Genomic DNA, 27,539 nt, shown 5'->3' on the forward strand with positions numbered 1-27,539 from the left:
AAGAAGCCCTCAGGAGAGGCCCTCCTGAAAAGGTAGCCTCCTGCCAGCAGCCAGCACCAGCTTGCCAGCAATGTGTCTGAGCCATCTTGGCAGGGGGTCCTCCAGCCCCAGTCAAGCCTTCGGATGAGACTGCAGCCCCAGCTTCACTAGAGATCTCAGCCCGGGACCACCAAGTCAAGTCACTCCAAAATTCTAGCAACTGAGAGAGAAAAGAGATGTTCATTACTTGAAGCCACTAAGGTTTGGGGTAATTTGCTACGCAGTGACAGATAACTAATACATATTCCTAAGTCTCTTTTGAGCTGAAAAGAGCTTCCTGCAAAAGACAGTTACTCCCTTCTGCCTCCCTTCTCACTTGTGACCCTTGTCTCCCAGCTTGTCTTGTGTTACAGAGAAAAGACATGAAATACACTTGGCTTTAAATCCAGGCTTGTCAATTTACTATGGAAATTAATTCTTTTCCTTCTCATTTCCATATCTTCTCCCTCCTTTCCGGTCCTCCTCTTACTTGTCTTCATCAGTCTGCCCATGGAAGAAGTAGCATTTTGTAGTAATGGCTGTCACTTTTTAGGTACCTGCTCCATGCTGGGTACTGTGCCAGTAGACCTATAGACATTATTTTCTTTAATTCCTTCAGAGACCCTGGTGGTGTTAGTCAGGTTGAGCATTATTGTACTCAATATATATTTTTTAAAGATAAAGAAACCAAGGTTCAGAGAAATTGAATCATCTACCCAAGACCAGACAGAAAGAATCAGGATTCAAAGCCAGGTTTGTCTGAAAACCAAAGCCTGTGCCTATTCCCATTATAAACCTCTACTTCTGAGCGTTGGTGTTCTCATGAGGAAAACGAGCACAAACCTGACCTCAGAGACTCCTGTCAGGATGAGCAGAGGTGATGCCTTTAAAGCAATCCACCCTGTGGATGCCATGTAGCAGGGGCTTCGTAAGTGGAAGCTTCCGCCCCCACCCCATATACTTTAAGATGCACTGCCTTGACCCTCTTGTAGACAAGGTCATGCCAAGTGCCTCTTACTATGAGAGTTAATGTGAGTCAGTGTGGCCAAGAGCTGGAGACCATGGGCCTGTCCCAGGATGGAGTGGGTGCCTGGCCCTGGAGCCCAAGGAGGTGGTAATGTCAGCCCCTGGCCCCACGCATTCAGCCTGTACCCTGAGTCTGCACCACTCTGTTCCTGCCTGGAATGGGGAAGAGCCCTGCAGGAGCCTGCAGTCACAGTCGGTGCACCATGGAGAGGCCAGTGTGCAGACACAGCTCCAGCTAGAGGATCCAGCTAAGAAAACACTGTCCTTGGGGGGTATCAAATCATCTCTCAGATAAGGCAGAAAGCCCCAATTAATTACAGGCACTAAGTGAGTGCTCTGAAAGCAGAGTTTTGCGGCCAATTAAAGGGATGCTGGAGGAGGCTTCATTAACTCCCCGTCTCCTGGCAGCTCCTGGTTTAGGACCTGTCCGCTTCTCTCTGTAAGGGTCTCTCCCTCACTCTGGTGGGGGGGCGGGGCACGGGAAACGTGAAAGCAGAGTGCCCTGTACCAGAGATGGCACAGGAGGGACCCCTGAGTAGCATGGGAGGACGCATTTAGCTAAATCCTCTTCCCAGTCCAGGTTGCTTGATGTCCTGTGCTTTGATCCCTGTGGTGAGCTAAATGGTCAAGACATCACTCCATTGGAGGGCTAGCCCAGCAATCACATGGTTTGTGCTTCTCCTGCCCTCCAGACTTCCTACTGGACTCTTCCTCAGGTGCCTCAAACCCAGAAACCCAGATCAAACTCATTATCTTCCTATTAACACTTAAGTTGGAGACACAAGCATTGGCCCTTCTCCATACCCCTCACAGCCAATCCTCATGTCCTGCCAGTCTTCCCTCCTATATGGCCTTCTGGTCTACCCACTGCTCCCCACTCACTTGCCACTGCCTGAGGTCAGGTATTGCCATGTCTGATCTTGATATTGCCCCACTTCCTCCCTAGGCTCCTAGTTCATCCTCTTCACAACCCTAATGGTCTTCCTCAATCTGATCAGGTCACACTCTTCTAAGGACCCTTCAAGGACTCCCCACCACCTGCAGGAAGAGCCCAAGCTCCACTGTGTGATATCCCACCCTGGTTGGTGTCCCCAGACTCTCAGCTTTTCACCAAGAACTCAAGTTCCTGTAGACATCCCTCACCTCTTCCTAACCTCCTCCACCACCCATGTCAGGCAATGCCAGTTCATTTGCCTGCGGTGCCCTCCTCTACCAGCTTGACTCTTCCTCGTTTAAGACTCATTTCAGATGCCGCCTCTTTCTGGGACCCTTCCTCAAGTGCCTGGAGTTTGCCTGTATTGTTGCAGATATTTAGGTGGGTGATAGGTCTGTGTATCTGCCCGTTTCTTCCACTAATGAGTAGATTTCTGGATGGAAGGGCTGTTAGTTGATGTTCTTGGTACCTAGAACTACCTACTGCTGCCTGGCAGGTGGTGGGAGCACAGTAAGTACTGTTTAACTGACTCTTTAGGACAAAACATGCAAGGCCCAGAGTCAGAGAATGCTGGCATTTCCCACCAGGGCGCTTTGGGGTGCATCTGAGGTAAAAGAGAGGAAAGGGAGGCAGAGAATAAACATCTGAATGCCTGGAGCTGTTAGTTTACTGAGGAGGGACCTGGGCCTTGGAGGGACATGGCTGGCATACTGGTGGAGTACACAGGTGGACTGCCAGGGAAGCAAGAGGCCCTCACGGACCATTTTTCTCCAACTCCCAGGCTAGAAAAGGGCCTCGGAACCTGGACCCCAGCTCTGAGAATGGCCTCAGTCTTGGAGAAGCCCCAAGAGAGCATAGCATTGGCCCCTGCCCTGCTCTGAGACACTTCCCCCACCATCCAGGGCAGAAGAAGTTTGTGGCTTGGCTCCACTGAAGCTGTGCTTAACTCCTGCTCCTCTGTGGGGAAGGGGCTGCCTCGGCCTCTGTGGGAGCAGACTCTAAGATGACCCGAGTGACCCCTGTCCCAGCGTCTGTACCCTTGTGTTGTCCTTTCCCTGCAACTGTGGTTGGATCCTGTGACTCCTAACCAATCAGTTCAATTCAGTTCAGTCACTCAGTCATGTCCGACTCTTTGCGACCCCATGGTCTGCAGCACGCCAGGCTCCCTGTCCATCACCAACTCCCAGAGCTTACTCAGACCCATGTCCATCGAGTCGGTGATGCCATCCAGCCATCTCACCCTCCGTCGTCCCCTTCTCCTCCTGCCCCCAATCCCTCCCAGCATCAGGGTCTTTTCCAGCGTCATGCAGGAGGGGACAGTGGCACTGGGTCTTGAGAAGCTAGGGAGGGGAAGGGCACCGTTCATTTTAGGCAGAGGGGACAGAATAGGCAAACAGGAAGCAGCATGAGATGTGTGGGAACCAGTGGGGGGCGGGGTGGTGGTTGGAGCACAGTTAGGTGGGGTCAGACCTAGCCGGCGGGGGTCATATCACACACGGCCATTTTGACAATGGTGATGCTGCCCTGTAAACCACTGGAGGATGTTGGGCAGCAGAGTGACATGGCTAAGTCTGAGTTTTAGATGAGTCTTTTAGGTGGGATGGGGTGGTGGGCAAAGGGTGGACAGAAGGGAAGAGATACAGTTTAGGAGACCATGGTGTGGGGAATGAATGTCTATCCAAGCAGAGAGAAGAGGCTTAGCTTAAGGAAGGGTTATGCGGGGGAGGGGTAGCCAAAGGTGATCTAGTCCTGACCCTCAACAAGGCCTGGCATGTGTCTGTGTCCAGGAGCAATGCTGAATGGCATCCTTTCTCTGGGTCCCCGGCCTCCTGCACACAGCCTAGCAGAGGTAGAAACTCCATCAATATTGGTGAGACAACCAGAGACAGACTTAGTTGGACTATAAAAAAAGCTGAGTGCGGAATAATTGATGCTTTTGAACTGTGGTGTTGGAGAAGACTCTTGAGAGTCCCTTGGACTGCAAGAAGATCCAACCAGTCCATCCTAAAGGAGAGCAGTCCTGGCTGTTCATTGGGAGGACTGATGTTGAAGCTGAAACTCCAATACTTTGGCCACCTGATGCGAAGAGCTGACTCATTTGAAAAGATCCTGATGCTGGGAAAGATTGAGGGCAGGAGGAGAAGGGGATGACAGAGGATGAGATGGCTGGATGACATCACTGACTCAATGGACATGGGTTTGGGTGGGCTTTGGGAGTTGGTGATGGAGGGAGGCCTGGCATGCTGCAGTTCATGGGGTTACAAAGAGTTGGGCATGACTAAGCGACTGAACTGAACTGAACTGATGTGACTTGACTCTGTGTCAGGATGCCACACCCAAGGAACTTGTGGGAAAGGGTGGCAAGAGATGAGGTGTGGGGCTTACAGTCAGGCTGAGCCAGCAGCTCCTGGGGTTGCCAGCTGGCTTTGAAGGGCAGGATGTGAATGGCCCTGAATCTCTGGAGCCAGCCCTCACTCTGGCCTCAGCTGGTTTCTGGGGGTCACTCGTTGCCAGAATGTCCTGGCCAGAAGTGAAGGTAAAAGGGAAGGTTTTCTGGGGCCTCTCCAGCTCTGTGGGTTGGCCCCTCATCTCAGCCGGTGTCGCACGTCGCCCAGGCGGTGCCGATGGACAGAAGAGGACAGACAGACCGAGAGCTACTGTACAAGGTCTTTTCTTTGTGTCGTGGTTGGTTTGGTACATCTTAGCATCTGCGTCATACAAAGGGGGAGCAACAGCCATGGCTTTTGGTCAGGTTCAGGGGGCGTGAAGGGGTGCCCCTCCCCTCCCCCAGGCACTGACACATTTAAAGGAAGCAGAGCAACAAGGACACAGCACAGAGGTGGGGAAGGGGTTCCCCCACATGGGTAGGATGGCCGTCCTCGCCCGGGCCTCCCTGGGACCCCCAGCCCCGCCCCGAGGGCCAGCAGGAGCGCCTCTTACTCTCTGCAGTGAAGATGGGGGACACAAGTGGGAGGAGAGCAGAGGTGGTGTGGGGGGGGGCCTGTCCTCAGTGCCAGTCTGACCCCAGTCCCCGTGCTGGTCCCCACGTCAACGGCGTGAGGGACCCAGATGGAGCAGCGGCATGGTGGTGGCGGGCAGCCCTGCCAGCTGGGCTCAGGGGCTCCTGGGGCTGCTGCTTTGCCCCCCTTTTACTCTAGCCAGGTGCCTGTGGGGAGGCTGTTTTGCTCACCAGCTGTCTCATCTGAAAGGGACCTGAGCTGGAGTTATTCTGTCCCCTTGTCTCTCTCTGGCTCTTGCCCTCTCTCACATCTGAAAGGGTCTCTTGACCTTGCATTTGGAGGAGACTGCTTCGTAGTTAAGGACACCTTCCGGCCCTGGAACGCAGGATGTACCTGTGCCCAGCACAGGGGGCCTAGAGAAGCCCCTTCTCTGCTCTTCGATGGTCAGTTCCCAGACACACAGCAAGAAGGAGGCCTTCCCTTGGCCTCTTGTTCTGTTTTCACTCATGGGCACTGACTGCTCCTTTCTCCCAGCTAGGGGATGCCTCCCTTGTATGCCGTGCGTGCGCGTGTGGATTGTGGGGTTACTCCCTCCCTGCCCCGCCTCCTGAGTGTGTGGCATGCACACTGCCCCATTTGGGTGTGACGTATGCTCTGTGTCCTCCCATCAGCGGCCTCATGTCCCTCTCACCCCATGTACTTCATGGGACCATCCATTCCCGACTAGAGTGCCCCACAAACATTCTGTGCCCCGGCAGGTGTGCCCATGACATCCGCTCTGGTCACATATTAGCCTCTCTCCACAGTGAGGTCTGTGTCAAGAACGATGGTCATCGTGTTTCTCTGGACCCAGGAGTCATCCCCTGGAAGTGTATGCCCCAGCAGAAATTCTTCCCCTGTCTCCTCCTCCAGAAAGACGGCTAATCCTGCAGCTCAGAAGCAGGCTGGAGGAGTCCAGGATGTGCGCCAGCCTAAAGCCAGACAGCCTGGAAGGCACTCTCCTCTGGGAAAAGCCCTGAGCCCACTCTGGGGGTGCAGAGGGGCTGTGAAGACTTGAGAGACACCCTCTGAGGGTCTGGCGCTCCTCAGGCCTGCCTGGGATGTCCTGCATGTGTGGTTAGGTTCCCCTGTGCATCTGAAGCCCCCTGCACCTTAGTCTCCACTGCCCATCTCTCATTCTCTGTGCCTTGGTACCACCTCTGAGGTCTGTGGGCCCTTGTCAAGAGGGAGACCTCTCTGAACACTTGGGGTCCATCCCTGTGTCTAGGTGGAATCTACACACAGGGTCGGGGAGGTCTGCGGCCCCAAGATTGGACCCTGTCTGTTTCTGCCTCAGGCCCTTGGGGCCCCTGAGAATGACCATCCTGCCCAGGATAACAGACACAAACAGACAAGCAGACAACAGGGGTGCAAGGTGGCTCCCCATCACAGACACAGGCACAGACACAGGCCCCCTGGGGGGCAGGACACGGGGGCACAGCGGAGGTGGTAGGGGCGGGGGAGAAGGGCGTGTCCAGAGAACTGGAGCTGCTGAGGCCCTGCTCCCCAGAGAAGGGACAGACCAGGGGACTTTTCAGGTTCCCTAAACATATGGATTGTTTCGTCTTGTCTTTAAAGTATTGCAGTCTAACTGATATGGCTTTAACTATTGGAAACAGACAGACAAGACACATGTCTGTCTCTGAAATAAAAGCATAAATTCACTAAAATGGAAAACCTGCAGAATGCAAACTGGGGCCAATGGGGCAGGGGCTTCGGGGCAGGCAAGTCGCCCCCTCCCTGGCCCCTGCTTTTGGGGTAGGCCCTAGTGGGGGCCAGCATGGCTTCTTGGGGCACTGCCTGTGTCTGTCTCAGTGGACTTCTAGGACTTCAGGCAGGAACCCCCCAAGGGCAGGAGGACTCCAGGCCAAGGACAAGGTCTCCTGTTGGATGTGGGCACCCGTGACTAGTGGTTTTGGGTCCAACAGCAGTCATCTTACCTATATTCCTTTTCCCCAAGCACACATCCAGCACACAACTGCTTTTTCAGAGCCCACACACGTGCATACAATAGTCTCAGCATATCTGACAGCTCTCTCAAACACATACTTTTACAATATCTAACACGTTCTTACCACTCCTGATGTATACACTGTTTTTGAAAACAATTGCAGATACGGGCTAACTCATGCAAGCTGTAACACACATACGAGATGGTTAGTTCGCACATATGACAATCTCAACTCATACATACCGCCTCAAACAAGCGTACGTATACAAGGCTGCCTAACACACATGGGTCTCTGACACAGGGATGATGACTAACACACACACACAAAATCTCAAGACACCAAGCATAGGGCTGGCTATATGTGTGACCTCTGGACACACAGTTGCTGATACAGTCTCCACCTGCACATTCATGCATGGCTGGACACACACCGTCCTCTCTCATGTGCTCCGTGACTCCCTCGGTCTCACACGACTGACTGAGAAGGAGGCCTTGAAACTTTGGGGTGGGGGGAGCAAATGTCCGTCTCATCCTAGAGGAGAGATTGTTCTTGGCCAGTGAGATGAATGAACAGACACCTTCTGTCAAGTGGGAACTGGCTTTTCCCCAAAAGCTTGGGGCTTTGGCCAGGAAGGTCAACAGTGGTCTTCCTGGGGACTGTGGAGCCCTGGAAGCCCATGAACAGGACAATGTGAGGAAGAGGGGTGGGTAAGAATGGGGGCAGCGAGGCTGCGCCAGTGGGGGAGTCCCACGGCATGGGCCATCGCTGCCCAATGGCTCCAAGTGTTTTCTGGGGGCCTGGGCAGCCCCTTGGCTGGGGGGGCCCAGCATGGCAGTGGGGCTCCAGACCTAAGTGGAGTGGGGGGAGGGACAAGGGGCTGCCCTACCCTGGGGTCCCTCCATAGATGAGTCAAAGTCCACAGAGGATCCGTGTGGAGGGACTGGCTTGGCAGGGGCTGTGCCTCTTCGGGTGGGGGTGGTGGAGGGGTGCTCCTGGACCGGGTGTCATTAGAGGGAGGCAAGAAGGAGAGCCCCAGCCTCCTGCCCAGCCCCGGGCCTGGCCACAACAGAGCAGGCCAGCCTCAGGCTAGGCCCTGATAGGCCAGACTTACCCTGACTCCCTTTCTCAGAGCCAGGCCACTCAACCCCTGCCCTGACCTGGAGGCCCACGGGGATTTAGAGGCCAAAGGTCAGCATGCTGGGCAGGGCTGGAATGTGTCGTGATTTTGGCTGGCTGGGGACAGCGGTCCTCCCGGCAGTGGGGCGCGTGAAGGAATGTATGGGCATCACCACACCGGCACAAACCTCAGGCTTCTGGAGGGGGCCTCCAGTGCCTCCCGCCTTGGGCTCAACACTTCCTGTTGGAGAGAAGCTGTCTTCTTCTTTTCAAGCAACTTGCGAGTGAGGTGATGGAGGCGGGATACCCTGGGTGAAGGGGGCCATGAAGGAGTGCTGAGGGGGAGGAGCCCCTGGCCAGGGAAGTGGGGCAGAGGCCAACTGAGGTTTTCCCCTTCAGAACTGAGACTTAACAGAATAAAAAGAAAAGAAAGAACCAAAAAAAAAAAAAAAAGTAACAAGTGGATGGGGCCGGGGGTTGAGGGGGCCGGTTACTTCTTGAACATGTCCTGCAGTGGCCCGGGCAGGTATTTGAGCACCGTGTCCAGGATGCTCTCCTCCTCCTCCTCCTCCTCGTCCCCGCAGCCTGCCGGGATGGCCTTCTTGGGCCGGGTCAGGCTCCCCTCGCAGGGCTGCTCCAGGGCCGCCTTCTCCTCGGCCTCCTTCTCCTCCTTCTTCTTCAGCCCATACTGGGGAGGGGAAGAGTAGAGAGGAGCGTGAATGGGGCAAGGAGAGAGCTGAGTCTCACAGTCATGCACGTGCAGCTGGGGCAGCCCATGGGAACTTGCTAAGCCTCGGGCCTCTCATCTGTAAAATGGGCATAAGGGCATCTTCCTTGTGGGATTGGGCCTGTCTTCTGTGGGTTTTTAACAAGAGAGAGACGATGCATGGGGTTTCTTTTAAAATAAATACCTGCCCCCATAATTTCTCTGCTTTTGTTTGAAATCTTTCAAGATTTGAATACTGAAGGGTCTCCCACATGCTTGGGACCCAATTTTGGTGACAAAACTTGTCTTGAGCTGATGGGAGGCTATTTAGAGCCTTGATTTTTCTGCAGGGCAAGCAGACAAGTATTGAACTGTTTGGCACAGGGTGGCAGCTGCAAACCCACTGGAAGTGACCCATGACAGTGCTTGGGGCACTATAGTCCTTCCCCCAAACATCTAAATGCTGGATTCCAAACTTGTATGGTCTCCAGGATTTCGGGCACAAGGTCATGGACCTATAGCAGCAAACATTCGGGAGCAGGTACTGTGTGCACTATCTTAGTTAATCTCCAAAACGGTGCTTGAGGGAGGGTGTTCTGTGACATGCATTTTTCTGATGAAAAGAGTGAGGCTCAGAGGGAACTAGGTCTAAGGTGAGCCCTGGGATTCAGGGCAAGCTGAGGTTGTGGGGGACCTCTTTTACCCCCTATACTCTAGGATGGGCGGGAGGATGGTGCTGACCTTGTCTCGTATCTGCTGCCGGACCTTCTCACGCTCGGCCTCCATGCGGGCGTGCTTGGCCTTGCGCTCCTCCTCTTGCTGCCGAAGGGCCTCCTGCCGCTCCTCTTCCTTCTTCTGTGCGTCAGGGTCCTTCTCCTCCTCTCCGCCCAGCATCTTCCCCATGTCCTTGGTGGCCCCTGTCGGGAAGGATTGGGGGAGGAAGAGGCGGCGTCATGGTAGCAAGGCTGGCAGAGGGAGCCCCAGGGCACTGAGGCCCCTGGGTTGGGAGTGGGGAGCGGGTGGGGGGCGGGGAGAAGGGAGTGTAGGGCTGGGGCCTCACCTCCAAGGGCCTGCTTCATGACGAAGTCCATGCCTACAACGTGCCTTAGTGTGCCCTAGCCAGCGGCTGAATTTGCATGCAGGGCTCCAGGCAGGCCTGGCTTGGGGGCGATGCGGCTACCTGCAAAAAGAGGCGTTGGAGGTCAGATGGGTGAGGCCTATGCATAGGCAGGCTGGTGGAGTCAGACAGAGGAACGCCTTACTCTAGTTCAGCATCAGGCACCATCAGTCAGACACTAAGACCCAGTGCTTGGTACTTCAGGGAAAGGGGATGGAAAGGAACTGTTTCCTGAGCACCTGCTTCATGCAAGGTGTGAGTGCGTGAGCATGCTCAGTCCCTCAGTCCTGTCTGGTTACTCTTTGCAACCCCATGGACTGCAGCCCACCAGGCTTCTCTGTCCATGGGATTTCCCAAGCAAGCATCCTGGAGTGTGTTGTCATTTCTTTCTCCAGGGGATCTTTCTGACCCAGGGATCCAACCCATGGTTCCTATGTCTCCTGAACTGCAGGTAATTTTTTTTTAACCACTGAGCTATTGTGAAGCCCTGTGCCAGGCACATGCTGCTGCTGCGGCTAAGTCGCTTCAGGCGTGTCCGACTCTGTGCGACCCCATAGACGACAGCCCACCAGGCTCCCCCATCCCTGGGACTCTCCAGGCAAGAACACTGGAGTGGGTTGCCATTTCCTTCTCCAATGCATGAAAGTGAAAAGTGAAAGTGAAGTCACTCAGTCGTGTCTGACCCTCAGCGACCCCATGGACTGCAGCCTTCCAGGCTCCTCCAACCATGGGATTTTCCAGGCAAGAGTACTGGAGTGGGGTGCCATCGCCTTCTCTGTGCCAGGCACATAGATGCTGTCAAATGACTTCTGATCCATATTTTAAAGCCCTCATCTTTTCTGTATTGTTTTAATTTGATTGAGCCCAGGAAAGCTGTAGAAAGTGCAGAATCTGGATGCAGGTGGAGCTGGATTCTAATTGCTACCCTGTTGGAGAAGACTCTTGAGAGTCCCTTGGACTGCAAGGAGATCCAACCAGGCCATTCTGAAGGAGATCAACCCTGGGATTTCTTTGGAAGGAATGATGCTAAAGCTGAAACTCCAGTACTTTGGCCACCTCATGCGAAGAGTTGACTCATTGGAAAAGACTCTGATGCTGGGAGGGATTGTGGGCAGGAGGAGAAGGGGACGACCGAGGATGAGATGGCCGGATGGCATCACTGACTCGATGGACGTGAGTCTGAGTGAACTCCAGGAGTTGGTGATGGACAGGGAGGCCTGGCATGCTGCGATTCATGGGGTCACAAAGAGTCAGACACGACTGAGTGACTGAACTGAACTGAACTGAACTCCTTATTTACTGTGTGAATTCCACGCAAGTAATCCAATCTGTTTGAGCCCCTGTTTCCTTCTCTGTAAGACAGAGATGGCAGTGCCTCCTTTCTCAGAGCTGCTGTGGAGACTGGAGAGAATTCCAGCCTGGGTTGCTGCATCAAGCCCTAGAAGGAGTGAGCTTGCACTTGGGGCCCCAGCAAATCAGAAGTGGGTGGAAAAATGAGAACAGCCAGCTTATATTGAACATATCTAGACTTCCAAAATTAGACAAATGGAGAAATAAGTTATTTTCATTGCATCATACATGTAAGTTTTCTATTTTATAGCTTAATACTGATTTTTATTTTGAATTATGCATAGGGGGTTGGAGACATGCTAATCTTCTTGGGGCTTAGGCCTTTAAAGTGCCAAGCACTGGGTGTTGTAAGCACTCAGCTTATGTTAGTCCTCCTTTCCTTCTCCCTAAATCACCAACTTTCAGTTTCTATTATGTTTCTTATTGTTATTTTTTTGCCTCAGAAGATTTTCTCCAAATAAACTCTTAATGGGAATCTCATTATGCAAAACACATAAAAATGGAACTCTTCCAGCCATGGTGGGAGTGGAGGGGTAGCCTAGAGCCTTTCTCTACCCTTGGCTTCCTTCTTATGCTGTTCTTCCTGCATCCCTGAGAATGTGAACCCAGATGCTCTAACTCTCAGACACTTTCTTTTTATTTTAATCATTCCATTTCACTGGTGCCTTTGTAGGCAAAGCCACCACAAATTCTTTCTCAGGTGTGGAGGGGACATCCATGAGCTAATCAAAGTGTCGTGCACCCTGATGGTCAACTGAAGCCAGACCTACTCCCCGAGGCCTTTTATTCTACACAGCCTTGGGGTCTTTATGCTTGGCTAGGAGGAAAAAGGGGTCCTAGGAAATGGTGGCAGAGGAGTCAGGCCGGATATTACAAACAGGTTGAGTTCAAGGTCACTGGCTGTTTTCTGATGATGGGTTTTCCTCATTTCTTTCAAAATGAGGAGACATATCAGTAGACTGAGATCTTTGCGTACAATGGTCCTGGAAGTTCATCTGAGGACTTTTACGTGAACACATCACCTGACGGCTTGTTTTGAGGAGACAAAGTCATGATGGAGTTGAAAACCATCCCCAGCGGCTTTGGTATCAGACATACCTGGTTTGAAATCCTGCCCCCACCCCCAGTCCTCACTGGCTGTGGCTCTCTGGGAGAGCTTCAGCTTGTTCCCTGCAAAATGAAGGAGTGTTAGAGGCTAACCCTGCACTGATGTTAGAAGGGGAAGGTAAGATACTGGTCAGGTGCCTGGTGTGTGGCTGGTCCTCCTTAATGCCAGCCATCACTGACTGCATGGCTATGAAGACACTCCAGAAAGGAAGAGGATTTCCAGGAAATGCAGGAGATCCCACCCTGATCCAGAATTCTGAGTTTGAAGGCGGCTCAGCTCAGTCAATCAAGATGTTTTCACTTGACTAAAAATATTGTAAAGAGACTGCATTTCTAAGAACAGGAAACGAATAATAATCAAATGATTTCAGGAACTCTTGGGTTCCTTCTCTGTGTTTACATGCAGCTCAAGGAATTGCCAGGTGGTGGTGGAGGACGCAGGAGTCTAATTTGAGATGTTTCAAATTGGTCCACAGGGCACCTGGGCTTTAGTTCCTGCCTCATCCCTAACTTGCTGATCTGGCAAGTTTCTCTCCAAAGTCAGATGATCTACTGGGCCCTTTTCCCAGCTCTTCTGCTGAAGCAGTTCTGAAACATTTGAACTGCTCCCCACCCCACTGTATCTCCAAAGCCCTCTCCTTTCTTGCTTCTGTGGCTCAGTTCTTTCTTCGCCTCCTGCTCCTTCCCTCCCTTCATTTGCTGCTGCTTTTCTTCCTCTTGTCTCTTCAAAATGAGTTCCCCAGGACTCTGACCTCAGTCCTTATCTCTTTTTCGTCTCTAATCTTTCCCTGGGGGAACTCATCCTTTCCAGGGGCTTTCATGGGCACTAACACTGATAGCACCTAGACATCTTATCTGGGCACCAGACCAGATACTCATTCATCCAATAAGCATTAGTTGAGCCCCACCTACTGCGTGTCAGGCGGTGTGTTAGGCACTGGGTAGATGGTAGTGAACAAGACTAAGTCCCGCCCTCATGCAGATTACATTTTGGGGTGCATGTGAGTGAGTGTGTGTGCACACGCGCATGCGTGTGAAATGGGCAAATTAGTCAAGAAACACACTTGCCTCCCCCTGAATGCCCCGTGGCACCACACGCGACAGGCCGCCTCCATCACCAGACAGTCTCCGTCTCCTCTGTCTCTGCATCCACTCAGAAAACTTCCACTGCCACCGCCCAGCCCCTGCATGCAAAGCAACTCAAGGACTCGAGTCTTCTCCATGCTACACCCCTGTCACTCCGGCTGCCTCTTACTCCCAGCTTGCCAGGATCATGGAGCCCAGCTTCTTGGGCCCACCACCAAGGTCCTGCAGCTGACTCCCAGCACAGCCCTTTCAGCTGCTGAGCCATTTCTTCACCCTGGTGAGACTCCCCCTGACCAGTTTCTTAAGGCCCAACCTACTCCTCCCTCATCCCTCTCAGCAGGTGAGTTCCTTCCCACTCTGTGTGGTGTGGTGCAGCTGAAGGCTCAGGAGGTCTGGAGTCAGGCACATCTGACTCAGATCCCAGATCTGCCACTTTTGGGCTTTGTGATAGTGAGTAATCGACACGACCTCTCTGAGTCTCGGTCTTCTTTATAGAGTGAGGATTATAAAGCCCTTTTGAAAGCTTAGAAATAATCTGTGGAATGCAGTTGGCATAGGATGGAAGTTCAGTAAATGGTGGCTGTTATCATTATCAAAACAATTAATGTTTTGCCAGTGTAAGCTCCTGCATGCCCTCCCCAACTCCCAACGGGAGAAAAGTCTCGAAGCCTATCCATCTGCCTTAGCTTCAGAGTTTCTCTCTTTGCATCTTCTCCTTGATCCATTTATTACTCCCGTTGCCTCACATCTTCAGTCTCTTCTCCTTAGGTGTCTTTCATCCCTTCCTTCTCCAGCTCCTGCTCTGACGCCCATCTTTCTCTTAATCTCTGCCTCCTAGCTTCATGATCAAGTGGTTTCCCCTTGGTGTCACCACTTTTCCACCTCCCGGTCAAACTCTTTGTCTCTATGAGGTTGGAGATGTGCAACTGCTGCCCTTGCCGCCGAAGCTGCCCTGGCCGGAGTTGCCAGAGTCCTCCTAACACCGGACCCAGGAGTGTCTCCATGGCGCTCCTCCTGCTCCCCCTCCATCCCTTTGCAGCATCAAGGCCAGTGAGGACCCTTCACCGCCCTTTCACTCACCCTGCTGTTTTCAACCTTCTTCTTGAATCTCCTGAGTTCCGTGACACAGCCCTCCTGTGGTCATCATCCTGCTTTTCAGATGGTCTTCCTCTATCTGTCTTTTGCTGACTCCCCTCCATGCCCCCTCACTCCCCTACTGTCTCCCTGGGAAATTTCACCTCCTCTTAATGGTTTATGCCCTTCCTCAAGCTTCTCTCTCTCCCCAGACCTGTGCATTTAACTCTCTGCTAGACAGTCTCATTTTGGATCTATCCAAAGCTCAATCTCATCCTCGCCTCTCTTTCCCCTTGCCCCCACCAACCACCTTTCCCTTGGCATGCCTTGTTCCCATGGCCTCAGTGGAAAACTCCAGAATCAGTGAAAGCTTCATTCATTCTTTCACTCACTCACACTACAAATGTTCTTTGAGCATCTTCTGTCTGCCAGGCATTGTTCTGGGTGCTGGGCTGCGGCAGGGAGCATTGCATTTGGTCTCACAGCATTCAGTCAGCTGCGGAGGTAGTTGCTAAACAAAAACCGCAAAGGGAATTGGCAAGTTATAATTGGGATGGGCTTCTGAGGGAGCAGCCCAAGGATTATAGCTTCACAGTGTTTCCTGCATCCACACATCCCCTCTCCTATGGCTACTAATGCCTTGGTTCAGGGCCTCCGTGTTCTGAATTTGCGCGTAACCTCTAACTCTGTCCCTCCCCTACCTTTCATCCATCCTCCACAAGGCTGTCCGATTAATCTTCCTAAAGGGCAGATGTGCTCATGCAAACATACCCTGCAATGGCTCCCCATGGCCTGGTTAAACCAACTAGAGTCCTTGTGCTGACCTTCAAGTCCTGCACAGTCTAGCATCTTCCTGCCTCACCACTCATTTCCCATTCCTTGCATGTGGCTCAGTATCAAACTCTTAGGCATCTGTTCAAGCTATTTCCACAGCCCTGGAACCTCTTAACCTCATCTCTGCCAGTTCAAGCCCTGGCCTCTCAACTTAGAGTGACCTTGAGCAAATGACTTCATCTTTTCTCATCTGTAAGACGGGGACAATAACACCTATGCCCAATTCATCTTGTAAGCATTAAATTAAATAATGCAAATAAAGCGATCAGCATTTGGCACATAGTAGGTTCTCAGTACATGTTAGCTGTCATCATCATCACCATCAGCAGCAGCATTAATTTTCAAAGGTTCCCTTCATACATCATTCTTGCCATAAAATTTCCCAGATATCCTTGGTGAAATGTGATAGAGTCTTCCTCTTTTGAGGCCCATGGCACGTTCTAGGGTAACCCTGCCTGCCTCCAGCTCATGCGCTCTGTCCACCTATGCGTCTTTTCCTTCCCAGCCACTCTAAAATCTTCCCAGGGCAGGGCTTGTATCTTGTGCTTTTTTTTTCCTTTCCCAGAATCTACAACCTCTCCTAGCTAATGGTAGAGCCTCAGGACATGTTTGCTGGATCGAATTGAATGTTGTGTGTTAGGGAGTATGTGAGAGTGTACTCGTTCAAGGTATGCTCCTGTGTGTCTGAACTTAGGCATCATAGTGATTCTGCGTGAGCGTGAGTGCAGGCCTGTGTGTAGATATGCCTGGAGGAGTGCTGAGGTCCGGCAGGTTGCCTGCAGTTGATTTTGGCCAGACCGCCAGGAGGCGCTCCTCAGCGGGTCTGCGGGAAGCTTGGTCGATCCCTGCGCGGGAAGGGCGATGGTGGTGGTGGTAGTGGGGACGGAAGGCTGGGGGAGGGGATGCAAAGGAGGGGTGGGGGAGGGATGCTGCTGCAGCACCAGGTTTCCTTGCCCTTAGCGCGCCCGGGATGCAGCACGCGCCTTCAGCTTCCGCTCCCAGACTCTCCCAACCCATCCCAGCCCGAAGGCAGCTGAGGCATCTCCTCAGGTTCGACCGTCTGAGCCTCAGGCAGTTTTTAGGACTGGGCCCCGCCATCTGACAAGCAGACTCGAGCACCTGCAGTGTTTGTCCTTGTGACTATTTATCCGTTTTTGTTTCTTTTCTTTCTTTCTTTTTTTTTCTTTAATAGCTCATGTCCGGGCCAGCAACTCAATTCAACACTCATTTGCTTTTTGCGGGGGACTCTATGCAAATGCGGTCCAATGACAGGGGATGTCCCCCTAACCCCCCTCCCCACCCCCACCCCATGCTAGAAGGGAGAGCGCTAGGGGAGAGAAAGGAGCAGTGGAGGGTGGGAATGGGTATGGAACTGGCTCCTAGAGAAAAGCGGAAGAGGCAGGGGCTTCGTAATTCTCCCAGCAGAAGAGGGGAAGAGAAATCCTGGCGCCCCTCGATCGGTCCCCAGCGGAGATCAGCGTAGCCGGCTGCTCTACCTGGAGCTCGTGGTTGGCCGCTGAAAGCGCCCCTCCCCACCGCCCCCCAACACTCAGAGCTCCAACCTCAAGACCTGGAGGGGTCTCAAACTTTGCTGAGGGAGGGGGCAGAGTAGGGCCGGCGACTGTCCTAACTGACCCCAGGCAGCGGATAGGGGCAGCCTCAACCCCGGCCCCTCCTCCTCCCACGACAGAGTCCTCTCGATTCCCCACCCCCAGTCGACGTGTGGGCTCTCCTCCCCACCACCTTCGGCCTGTCCGCCCCACTCCCGCCGCCCTCTGACTCACTCGGATGCCCGAACCGTACCCCTTGGCGAGTGTGGCGGGGGGCGTCTCTCTTCCTGGGCGAAGAGGGCCCTGGCGGCCTCCAGGTTAACCACAAACCTGAAGTAGCTTAGATTGACGTGCCCCCATCCCTCCGCCAAGAGCTCGAAGTTGTTCTCTAGGTTCAGACTTGAGTCGCCCGCCGCCTTCGGGGCGGTCCTGGCTCCCCGGGAGCAGGGCAGTTTCGGGCTTCTGCCCGAGGGTCTCCGGCTGAGGGACCCACCCCTTCTTCCCAGTTGGCTGGAGCTTCACTGCCTTTCCCTCCCGCCTGCAGGCGTCCCCTCCTCGCGGGGAGCTGTCCTTTCAGCACCACCGCGAGCGCGCCCGGGGGTCCCTGCTGCGGCCGCGCAGCCTCCGTTTCCAGCGCTCGGGTAGTCGTAGGGAGCTGACCCTCCGAAAGCTGTACTCCGCAGCTTCCTGGGCTGCGCTGCGGCCTCGAGGCGAGAGCCCAGACCCTGTTGCCCACAGCCCGGCTCCGCCCTCCCGGCCCGCGGCCAGCACCGACCTGGCGGTCCTCGCAACCGTCTGAGCCACTGCAGGGCCCCGGCCGAACTCAGCGAGGCAGTTCCTTCTGCGATTCCAGCTCCCACTGCCGCCTCGTGCAACTCCGCCCGGTGAGCTGGGGCCGCGGCTACTGCCGCGGGCGGCTGCCGGAGGCGCCCTCCAATCACGCCCGTCAGCCAGGCCCTGACGTGCTACCGCTCCCCTTCCAGATGGGAAATTCAAATCTCTCTCTCTCCCCTCTCTCCCCCCTCTCTTCTTCCTCCGGCTCTCTCCCGCTCTCTCCCTCTCTCTCCGTTACTCCGTCTCTCCCTCCCTCCCTCTTCCTCCTCCCCCTCCGTTTCCCTTTCCCATTCTCCCTCCTTTCCTCTCTCCTAAAAAAAGAGAAATCTCCCCTCTCCTTCCTTCTCCACCTCCCTTCCCACCTTCTCCTCCAGACACCCCCAGCAATCCTTCCCGCAGGGATTCAGGATAGAGCTGCCTATCCTGGGCGGCCAGGCTCTCCGGACGGCAAGCTTGCTCCTTCAATGTTCCAAAGGGTAGTGCGAGTCAGGAGACGGAGGGAGGGTTGTTTTTTTTTTTTTTTAAAGCAGAAATCCAAGATCCACTGCTCAAGAAAGCCCACCTTGAGCCGCTTTTTTGGGGGGTGGGGGGGACGGGACGGTGGCGGCAAGAATACTGGAGTGGGTAGGAGATCTTCCCAACCCAGGGACTGAACCCGGTTCTCCTGCATTGTACCATCTGAACCACCAGGGAAGTTAGGAAAGCCCACCTTGATTCCTCCAGGCAGAACTGATCACACTTGCCTCTCGCTCAACCTCTGCTCAACCCCCAGGCACACCCTTGTTTCTCTATTTGCTTGTCTCTTGCCTGTGAGCTCCTACAGGATGACAGGACCACCGTCAGATCATCTTTGCAGCCCCTCAGCATCCTGTCCTGTTATGTGAGCACTCAGGAAACTGATGGATCATATGAGCAAGGCCTCCATAGGCAGTAAGGAACGTTCCACATGGACCCAGAGGGAGAAAACCGCTGCAAAATTGCTGTGGACCTTGGGCAAGTCACTTGCTAGGACCTTCTAGATCTGATATTCCGTGAAGAATAAGAATGAGGAATTCTTTGGCAAAGTTTATTCTGGAAGGCCATATTTTCTCTGCTTTGCCCAGGGAAGAAAAGGGGCTACCAAGAGGCAGGACCACATATGCCTCCCCCCACCCCAGCCTTTCTTTCCTCTTCTCCTCACACTCATCTTTTCACTTTATTACTCTCCCCTTATGAGCCTCTCTATTCTGCTTGCATCTTTTGGCTCTAAAATGCTTCCTTTAATCCAGCCCAATGTGTAGGAAAATGGCTTCAGAGAGGAGGGGCCATGCACCAGGCCTTTGAAAGATTTGCAGGAGTTTATGCATCAATCAGGGTTATGTCAGAGTGGAGATGACTCCTGCTTCTGTAAGGGATGGCTTCCTTCCAGGAAGGGAGCATAAGAGCAGCAGAAGGACAGATCTGGGAAAGGCAGGAGGCATGATTTTATTCCAATAAATGGGGACTATTTCTTTATTCATGTTGACAGCAAAGACTTCAAAATGCAGGACCCCCCCCCCCCAAAATCCGGCCACACACACACACACACACACACACACACACGTGAGAAATCATTGGAAGACGTACCTTCCTCACCTATGGAGTCACCTTCTAAAGCTTATCTCTGCTTTCCCCTTACAGGCTGTGAGACTGGATGTAGGGGAGTCCCTTCCTTTATGGCTGAGTTTTCCATTCCATGCTGTGTTGGCCCATCAGCAGGCTCATTTAAAATTTTTCTTCCTTTTTCAGAGGCAGACACTAATGGAGGGGGCAGAGGGGAGGTTGTTTGATTAGAGTGACTTAGACTTGCCACTAATGCCTGGAGGGGAGTTCTGGGCAGAGAGATCTGACATCCTGTCATTTCAAGAGTCATAGTCCTCCCCTTTCCGCTCCCCTCTTTTTCCCTGTTCTCCTAGAACAGAAGCTCAGCGAGTGGATCTGGCTGGCAGCACTCTAGTTGCAATTTGGCTTTTTCCACAGTGGGCATCGCCTTTGACATGGATGTTGACTAAGCTGGGCTAAAAATCCAACTTAGCCTTCAAAAAAATGCTAAGCTCAATTTTGGTCACAACACATTAAGATAGATTTTAGTAGGCTCAAATATGGTTAGAAAAGAAGCAGGGTAGTTAAGTGGTGAGTGTCTGGAAATCAGGTTAAATGAGGGATGGTTGAGGGATTTGAGGATGCATTTTACCTGGAGGAGAGGGTTCTTAAGTGGGATTAGCCCTTCAAGGACTGGCAAGTTTTGCTCCATTTGTAATTCCAGCACTTAGTACGCCCCTGGCAAAGCAGGAGCTAAAGAATGGTTGTTGAATGAATAAGTCACCATTGCAAGGGAAAAAAGGAGCTATCGTTTTTACCAGTGCTGATGACAGAATAGGGGCAATGGGAGAAAGGTAAAGGAAGGCCGACAGAAGCTCTAGGAGGAAGAACCTTCTACCAGCTGGAGCTGGACAACTATAGTATGGACTGCCCATGTGAGGTGCTGAGTTCCCTATCCCAGGAAGATAGCAGGTGGGTGGTAAGTGACAGCTAAAACCCTCTCTGAGCCCCGGTTTCCATGAGCCTATTAAAACTTCATGAGCTGACATGAGTCATGTCTAGCTGCAGAAAATCTTACTGGCGAAAAAAAGGGCAGCTCAATCAAGTTTTGGTGGCTTTATCCTTTGAACGATTAAGACATGGTATTAGCCACTGATGCTTCCTGTCAAAAAAAGGTGATAAAAAATGAACGCTTGCTCCTGTTCATTGTTACCACTGTACCAGTGGACAACATTTGGTGTTACCACCGAACCAGGAGACATGGTTCCCAAATACTCTTTTATAATTGCCAAAATGTTGCTAAATATTGTGAAGATTTCCTACTGATTATATTATTGCTGATCATATGACCATTGGGCCCCAACTATGTCTTAGGTGCTCACTTCGGTGCTTTGCATAAAGTACATTCTCTCCTCTAGTTCACACAGACCCCTATTTTCAAGATACAGAAGGCAAGGTCCAGGGAGATATAGTGAGTTTGGGGCAGATCCAAGACTCCAGCCCGTGACGGCATGACACTGGGCTCCAGGGGCCTTCCACCAAGCTGGGCTGCTTCTCTTCTGACACATCCCACAGCCTATGGAAATGTAACTTTTGCTCTGCCGATATATTTTTTTACATTGACATTTATCATCTTCCCTGTTCTCCAGTTTCTCGCTTGAAAAAAGAAAAACCTGCTATGAGTTCACATTCAGATTGGGGTCCTCATGTCATGTGGGTTGTCAGCATGTCCTTCATCTCCGGCATCTCTAATCCAGCCTGCTGAAGTCCCCACCCCCACCCTGAGCCTTGGCCCTTGCAGAGCCTGCTCTGTAGACAGCTTCCAAGAGTCACCGGGTAAAATTTGAATATGGCTCTGCTTAAGGTGTCTTACCCTGGCTAGTGTTGAACTTCTACTTTTATTTATGAGCCCTGTGGGCTGGGGCAGAGGCCAGGTTTGAACAGATTTTTAAAATGATCGTGTACATGTCTCGAGTGCTCACTGAGAAGCCAATGAAAGGAGCGAATGTCAGTACTTTGTGTGCGGAGTGAGGGATGGTGTGTGAGGAGTGACAGCTGTCAGAGAGTAACGTGATCAGTGAGAACGGCCCTTGTCCAAAGGTCAGCCCGCCTCTTCCCTGCAGCTGCCTCCTCCAAACGGCGCCCTGGCTGCCCTGTGGGAGATGGGGGGGCGGGGGGGGGGGGGTCTTGCTGAGCTGGCCCTGACCTCCGCCAGGAGTTTAGCTGGCCAGTGCAAGAAGACATTCGAATGCTCCAGATGCTGACTCTACATCCTGCCATTCTAACTAGAGCCTGGAGGGGCAGAGCTGGTCTTGGTTTGAGGGGGTGGCTGCATGCCAGAGGCAGGACCAGAGCTATGGGGGTGGTGCACAGGGAAGGGCTCTAGGCCACCTTACTCCTCTGGTGAGTGCCTCCCCTCTTGTCCCTGATAAGGCTAGGGTGCCATCACTGTCAAGCTGTGAGGTCAGGGTCCCAGTCTCTTTCCTTCAACATGTAGTGAACCAGGACAAAGGCAAACCCGCGGATGTGCAAAGCTGCGTGTGTGTGTGTGCCCACTTCTGGACACCGTGCAGGTGGAAGTGGGCAGCATCCCTGTGGGGGCATACAGGGGCTAGCAGGGCAGGTGTGAGTCTGTCTCCGTGTGAGGTGGTGTACCCCTTCTGATCTGAAGTGACTCTGGTGTGAGTGTGTGACTTTGTGTAGAGCTATAAGTGGGTTGCTGTTACAGTAGAATATGATAATGGCATGGGGTGATGGTTTGGATGTAAGGCACAGGTATTATATGTAGCTAGACTCTTGAGTTATGACCAACCTAGACAGTATATTAAAAAGCAGAGACATTACTTTGCCAACAAAGTTCCATCTAGTCAAAGCTGTGGTCTTTCCAGTAGTCACGTATGGATGTGAGAGTTGGACTATAAAGAAAGATGAGCACTAAAGAATTGATGCTTTTGAACTGTGGTGTTGGAGAAGACTCTTGAGAGCCCCTTGGACTGCAAGGAGATCCAACCAGTCAATCCTAAAGGAAATCAGTCCTGAATATTCATTAGAAGGACTGATGCTGAAGGTGAAACTCCTATACTTTGGCCACCTGATGCAAAGAACTGACTCATTTGAAAAGACCTTGATGATGGGAAAAATTGAAGGCAGGAGGAGAAGGGGACAATAGAGGATGAGGTGGTTGGATGGCATCACTGACTCAATGGACATGAGTTTGAGTAAGCTCTGGGAGTTGGTGATGGACAGGGAGGCTTGGCGTGCTGCGGTCCATGGGGTTGCACAGAGCTGGACACAACTGAGTGACTGAAGTGAGACTCTTGAAAGTCCCTTGGGCTGCAAGGAGATCCAACCAGTCTATCCTAAAGGAAACCAGTCCTGAATATTCATTGGGAGGATTGATGCTGAAGCTGAAGCTTCAATACTTTGGCCACCTGATGCGAAGAACTGACTCACTAGAAAAGACCCTGATGCTGGAAAAGATTGAAGGTGGGAGAAGAAGGGGACAACAGAGGATGAAATGGTTGGGTGGCATCACTGACTCCACGGACATGAGTTTGAGCAAGCTCCAGGAGTTGGTGATGGACAGGAAGCCTGGCCTGCTGCAGTCCATGGAGTCGCAGAGTCAGACACGACTGAGCGACTGAACAGAACTGAATGCAGGGTGTGCTGTGCACAGCCACAGAGGGTGCCCTTTATGTAGACCGTGCCAGGTGCAAAAGTTCTGGGGCATGTCACCATTTCTGTGTGATGATGGATGTCCCACGTGTTCCTGTCCATGACAGATGACACCTTGTGTGTTAGCGTCAGTGTGGAGTGGTGCCATCACTGATGGTAAGGGTGCAGGTGTAAGTGTGTCACAGCGAGTTGGCACACATGTCACTGTCCCTGTGTGGGACAGAGGGGCTTGCACATGCAGCCAGGAGTGTGTCATCACCGCCGTGCAGGCAGACAGCCTAAACATGTCACCAAGGATGAGCAATGCTTTCTTTTCCATCCCCCACTCCCACTCAGAGAAACCCTTGGTAACCCAGCCTGCCCCATCTGGGAAGCCGGAAACTTTTGGCTCCCTTCTCCATCCTCCGCTTTTGTTTCCTCAGCTGAATCTTGACCCTTTGGTGGCAAGTGGAATGTGTGTGGGAACATTCTGAGGAAACCCTCTCTATTCCAGACTCTACTCCCCAACTCAGAGCTCCTCCCCAGCCCAGCATCTGCCTACCAGCTCCTCAGAGGTCCTCCCTACCCATCCTCCCATCCCCACCCTCCCAGATCCAGGCACTCATTAGCATGTCAAGGCAGTCCTCTTTCAGCCCACACATTGTACCCTGGGATATCCCCACACAGTTGGCTCCCTCTCGTCCTGGGTTTTCCTGAAACCTTACATTTCCATGTCTGCCAAACCAGTCTGCACATCCCCCACCGTCCAGCACAGGCGCAGGGAGGATGTTTGGGGGTGAATCCTTCCTCCCTTGCCATAGGTTCTTTTTTGAGCTCTCTGCTTGACTACTACCTCCACTCCTCCAGCCTCAGCCCTTCCAGCTCTCTGGGACATGGTTGGATCTCTCTGTCCATCAGGAATTCCCCCAATGGTCCTGCATGCGTGTGTCATCCCAGAGCCAGCCAACGCACCCCGCCAAGCTTCTTCATTTGAGTCCTAGAGCTGGACTTCTCAGGCACATCGGTAGAGCATCAACCTTTGGGCTGTGCCCTCAGGAAGTCCCCCTTCCAGAACGTCCCTCTAACCCCGTGACATTGGATCCCTTTTCCCCTTCCCCAAGTGAAAAAACTTTACTCAGAAAGATAATCTTTAGACCTTAGAATCTTGTCCTTAGACATATGGAAACAGAATAAAAGTTCCAGAATTCTAGAATCATAAGCAAAAGGCCATTTCAGAATCGCTTTTAAAATCACAGAATCTAGAATGACAGGCTGTCTAAACACTATGTCCAAGAGTGGTCACCTCCTACTCAGATCCCATGCGATGGGGGGAAGTGTTAAAAAGATTGCAGACTTTTGGGGCTCATCCCATGTGGATGGACAGCAATCTTAGAGGTGGGAGCCCAGGAATTTGCATTGGTTACCAAGACCCCAATATACCCACTAGTTTTCAATACACCCACTAGTTCCCTGGTGGCTCAGACAGTAAAGAATCCGCCTGCAGTGCGGGAGACCTGGGTTGGAGACCTGGGTTGGAAAGATCCCCTGGAGGAGGGCATGGCAACCCCCTCCAGTATTCTTGTCTGGAGAATCCCCATGGACAGAGGAGCCTGATGGGCTACAGCCCACGGGATCATAAAGAGTCAGACACGACTGAACGACTGAGCACGCAAACTAGTTGAAACATCCTTGGCTTGGGTCAGGAAAATCTGACTACCATATGATCCTGGGTCTTATAGAAAAAATCAAGGAATCATAGAATATTTTACAAGCTAAGATTCAACTAATCACACACTCTCACTCACAACTTTAACAATGTCTTGAATTGCAGCTTTGAAAGTGATCCTACAGTGTGATTTTGTTCACGTTCTAGGAGGAATTTTTCCTTTTCAGCCTCACCGCTCCTTTTGGGATGGAAGGTTTCTCCCCCTGTCCCTTGCAGGGCTGCCTCCATGCTGTTGCCTACATTTGTGAAGTTAAATGCTCTTTCCATCTGGGTGCAAAGGCGGCCGACAGAACCCCTGTGTTTATGGAGCAAGTGAGCTGGAAATGACTTCTACTTTCCATTTAGGACCAGCGCACCCTGGCCCACAAAACAGATTTTGCTGCTTGATAAAATGAATCTGAGGGGCCATTATTGCTGTTTTGCTAAAGCAGTCATAGCTGAGGAACATGGACAATAATGGTTAGTAACCTCATGGAGCTTCTTCTGGTCAAGGAAATGAAAGACAGACAATGCCGAGGGGCAGCAGAATGCTGTTTTGGAGACTGACGGGAATGCATGTGGGGTGTGTGTGTGTGTGTGTGTGTGTGTGTGTGTGTGTTTGGGGAGGGCGGAGTGAAGGGAGGCAATTAAACATGCATGAAAAAGCATATGCATTTCAGCAGCACTGAAAAGTACTTTTCTGGCCATCTCACCCATGTATTCAACTCACAGATGAGAAACCGAAACCCCCAAAGTGGGAGGGACTTTCTAAGGCCACGTGGCAAGTCACTGAAACCCCTAACTCCTGGATAAGTATTCTTTCCCAGTTGCAACTCAGCATCACATTCTTAAAACACCTCCAGCAAGCCAAGCACTGTTCTAGGGATGTTACAGACATCAACCCTTTCAGCTCATGACAACGCGATGTGGTAGGTCTTTTTCACTCAGTTATTCATTTATCAAACGTGTGGAAGGCCTCTGACACCAGGCAGTTTCCTAGGCAGGCAAAGATAAGAACTTTCAGAGTTTCTCTTCTCTTGATTCTGCAACGAGAGATGCAAATATTCCCCAGAGAGATAATGCAGGACCAATTCACACGTTCAAGATCCTTTCAGATCAGAGGCTCTGATTTGAAGCACTCAGGAGTGAGCGGGGAGAGGTGCCCACCAACAGTCAACATACTAAGTGCTATCCTAGTGAAGAGCCAGCTCTGAGGAGGAGACTCAAAAACACAGCTTGCAAGCCAGATGGGACTGGAAGCCCAGAGCAGGGAAGGACAGGGAGGCTGGCTCTGGGGCTGTGGGAGTCATCTCAGAGACACCGTGGAGGGGACAGCAAGGGCTCTGCTCACACAGAGATGGGTGAAATCTCAGCAGCTCTCTGCCCTTTCTGGAGACAGTGGCTTTTCTCTGAGACTCAGTTTCCTCTCAGTGAAATGGGTTAACAATCCTGAGCTCCCAGGGCAATTGTTAGACTCAGACAAGACAGTGCCTAGGGAATCACGGCACAGTCTCAGCAACCTCCTTCCCTCCAACAGCCGAGGAAGGTGGGGATTTCTTCTGGTGTTTGGGGCAGGGTGATCATTAGACAAAGCCTCCTTTTATGAACTTCTTGGTCAGAGGACTCTGCATCATGAGTCCTCTGAGTTTGGTCAAGTTAGGGTGAGAAAGGAGAATTGGAAGCTTAGAGGAAGCTGGGTTTGGGGAGGGGGATGTTTCCTCTACGTCTTTACCCCTCCTTGGGCTTCCTCTCCAGCACACATGGGGTTGGAGCATCATGTCTTCACGTGGGAACTGCCTGGTGGAAGTCCAGAGGGGGCTTAAATTCGGGCCTGAGAACATGAAGAATTTTCCACCCACAAATCTAAAAATGGCTGCTCTGTGCCACTCAACCTCCAGTTGTTTCTATCTGGCAGGAAAACAAAAAAACAAAAAACACCTTTTATTTGGCAAACAAGCAAGGGATTGGAAAGGTCTTGGGAATATGAAACCAGGGAAAAGCTGAAGGGTTTGAAGAGGAAGGAATTTTCACATCCTGAACCTCACACTGTGCTAGGTGATTCATATCTTTATCCGCGTTAATCCCCACACCGACGCCTCCCATACCTCAAATGTCACCGTGTCCACTTTATATTCAGGTGGCGATGCTCACGCTCAGAGAGGTTAAGGGCCTTGCGTGGGGTAGCACAGCGGAGAGGTGGCAGCATCAGCGGCATTGGAACTTGGTAAGTCTGTACAGGTGGCCACATTTTCAGAGGGGGACTAGGTGGGTTTCTGGCAACCAAGCTGGGATCTGCAGCTTTGGGGCAACTGGTCCCAGAGTATAGGTGACCCTGCTAGGGCCCCTCTATGGGGATCATGCCACAGGCTTGTCCTTAACGGGGCTGGGTGTTCCAAATCTGAGGTGATTATAGGTGATGGGGGCTGTAAGTCAGGGCCCTGAGGATTTCAATGAAAAAAATGCCCCCTCTGTCACACTTGGCTCACTCCTTGGCTTCACTTCTGCTCAGGCTGGCTCAACCTGGCTCTTCACACTGGCATCTCACCATTGCTTCTGCCTCTGGTCTTCCTGCATGTTGACTTTCTAACTGGCTTCCAGATCTGTAGGAGAACCATAGCTTTCTAAAACACGGCCTGATTGCATCAGTCTCCTCCTCAAAACACATGGTGGTCACAGCTTATTTTGCCACCTCGCACCCACTCCTCCCGCGCGTGCCATCAGCTCTGGAGGAGCCAGCCTATGTATCTCATCTGGAGCCATGGATGGATCACGTGACCTGGGCTAAGCCAATCAGCATCTCGTTCTCCTTGGCTCCCCAGATCAGTTCAGGGACAGTCCCAGGACCCAAGTCAGACCAGCTGGGGCTACAGAGACGCTCGATTCTGGAATTACTGCTTGAACTAAGGGACATGGACTC

At 52.3% G+C, this 27,539-nt stretch overlaps 1 protein-coding gene across 5 annotated transcripts in view; it reads right to left on the reverse strand.

The window, feature by feature from the left end:
- Positions 1 to 4,633: 4,633 nt before the first annotated feature.
- The window catches only part of CPLX2 (complexin 2), an 89,226-nt gene continuing 66,320 nt past the window's right edge, over positions 4,634 to 27,539 (reverse strand). The window contains exons 1-4 of one of the 5 annotated variants that reach the window (XM_060418522.1): positions 18,066 to 18,173; positions 9,812 to 9,931; positions 9,493 to 9,668; positions 4,634 to 8,733 (exon numbers count right to left, since the gene is read on the reverse strand). In XM_060418522.1, coding sequence (XP_060274505.1) covers positions 8,536 to 8,733; positions 9,493 to 9,668; positions 9,812 to 9,842 — 405 coding nt within the window. In that variant the 5' untranslated portion in view covers positions 9,843 to 9,931; positions 18,066 to 18,173 and the 3' untranslated portion in view covers positions 4,634 to 8,535. Of the gene's footprint in view, positions 8,734 to 9,492; positions 9,669 to 9,811; positions 9,932 to 17,103; positions 17,761 to 18,065; positions 18,174 to 27,539 lie in introns of those variants that run through there. The other 4 variants (XM_004010190.5, XM_012180650.5, XM_042251979.2 and 1 more) reach the window with 4 other exon arrangements.

Source organism: Ovis aries, chromosome 7, assembly GCF_016772045.2.
Source record: "Ovis aries strain OAR_USU_Benz2616 breed Rambouillet chromosome 7, ARS-UI_Ramb_v3.0, whole genome shotgun sequence".
Lineage (NCBI taxonomy): Eukaryota > Metazoa > Chordata > Mammalia > Artiodactyla > Bovidae > Ovis > Ovis aries.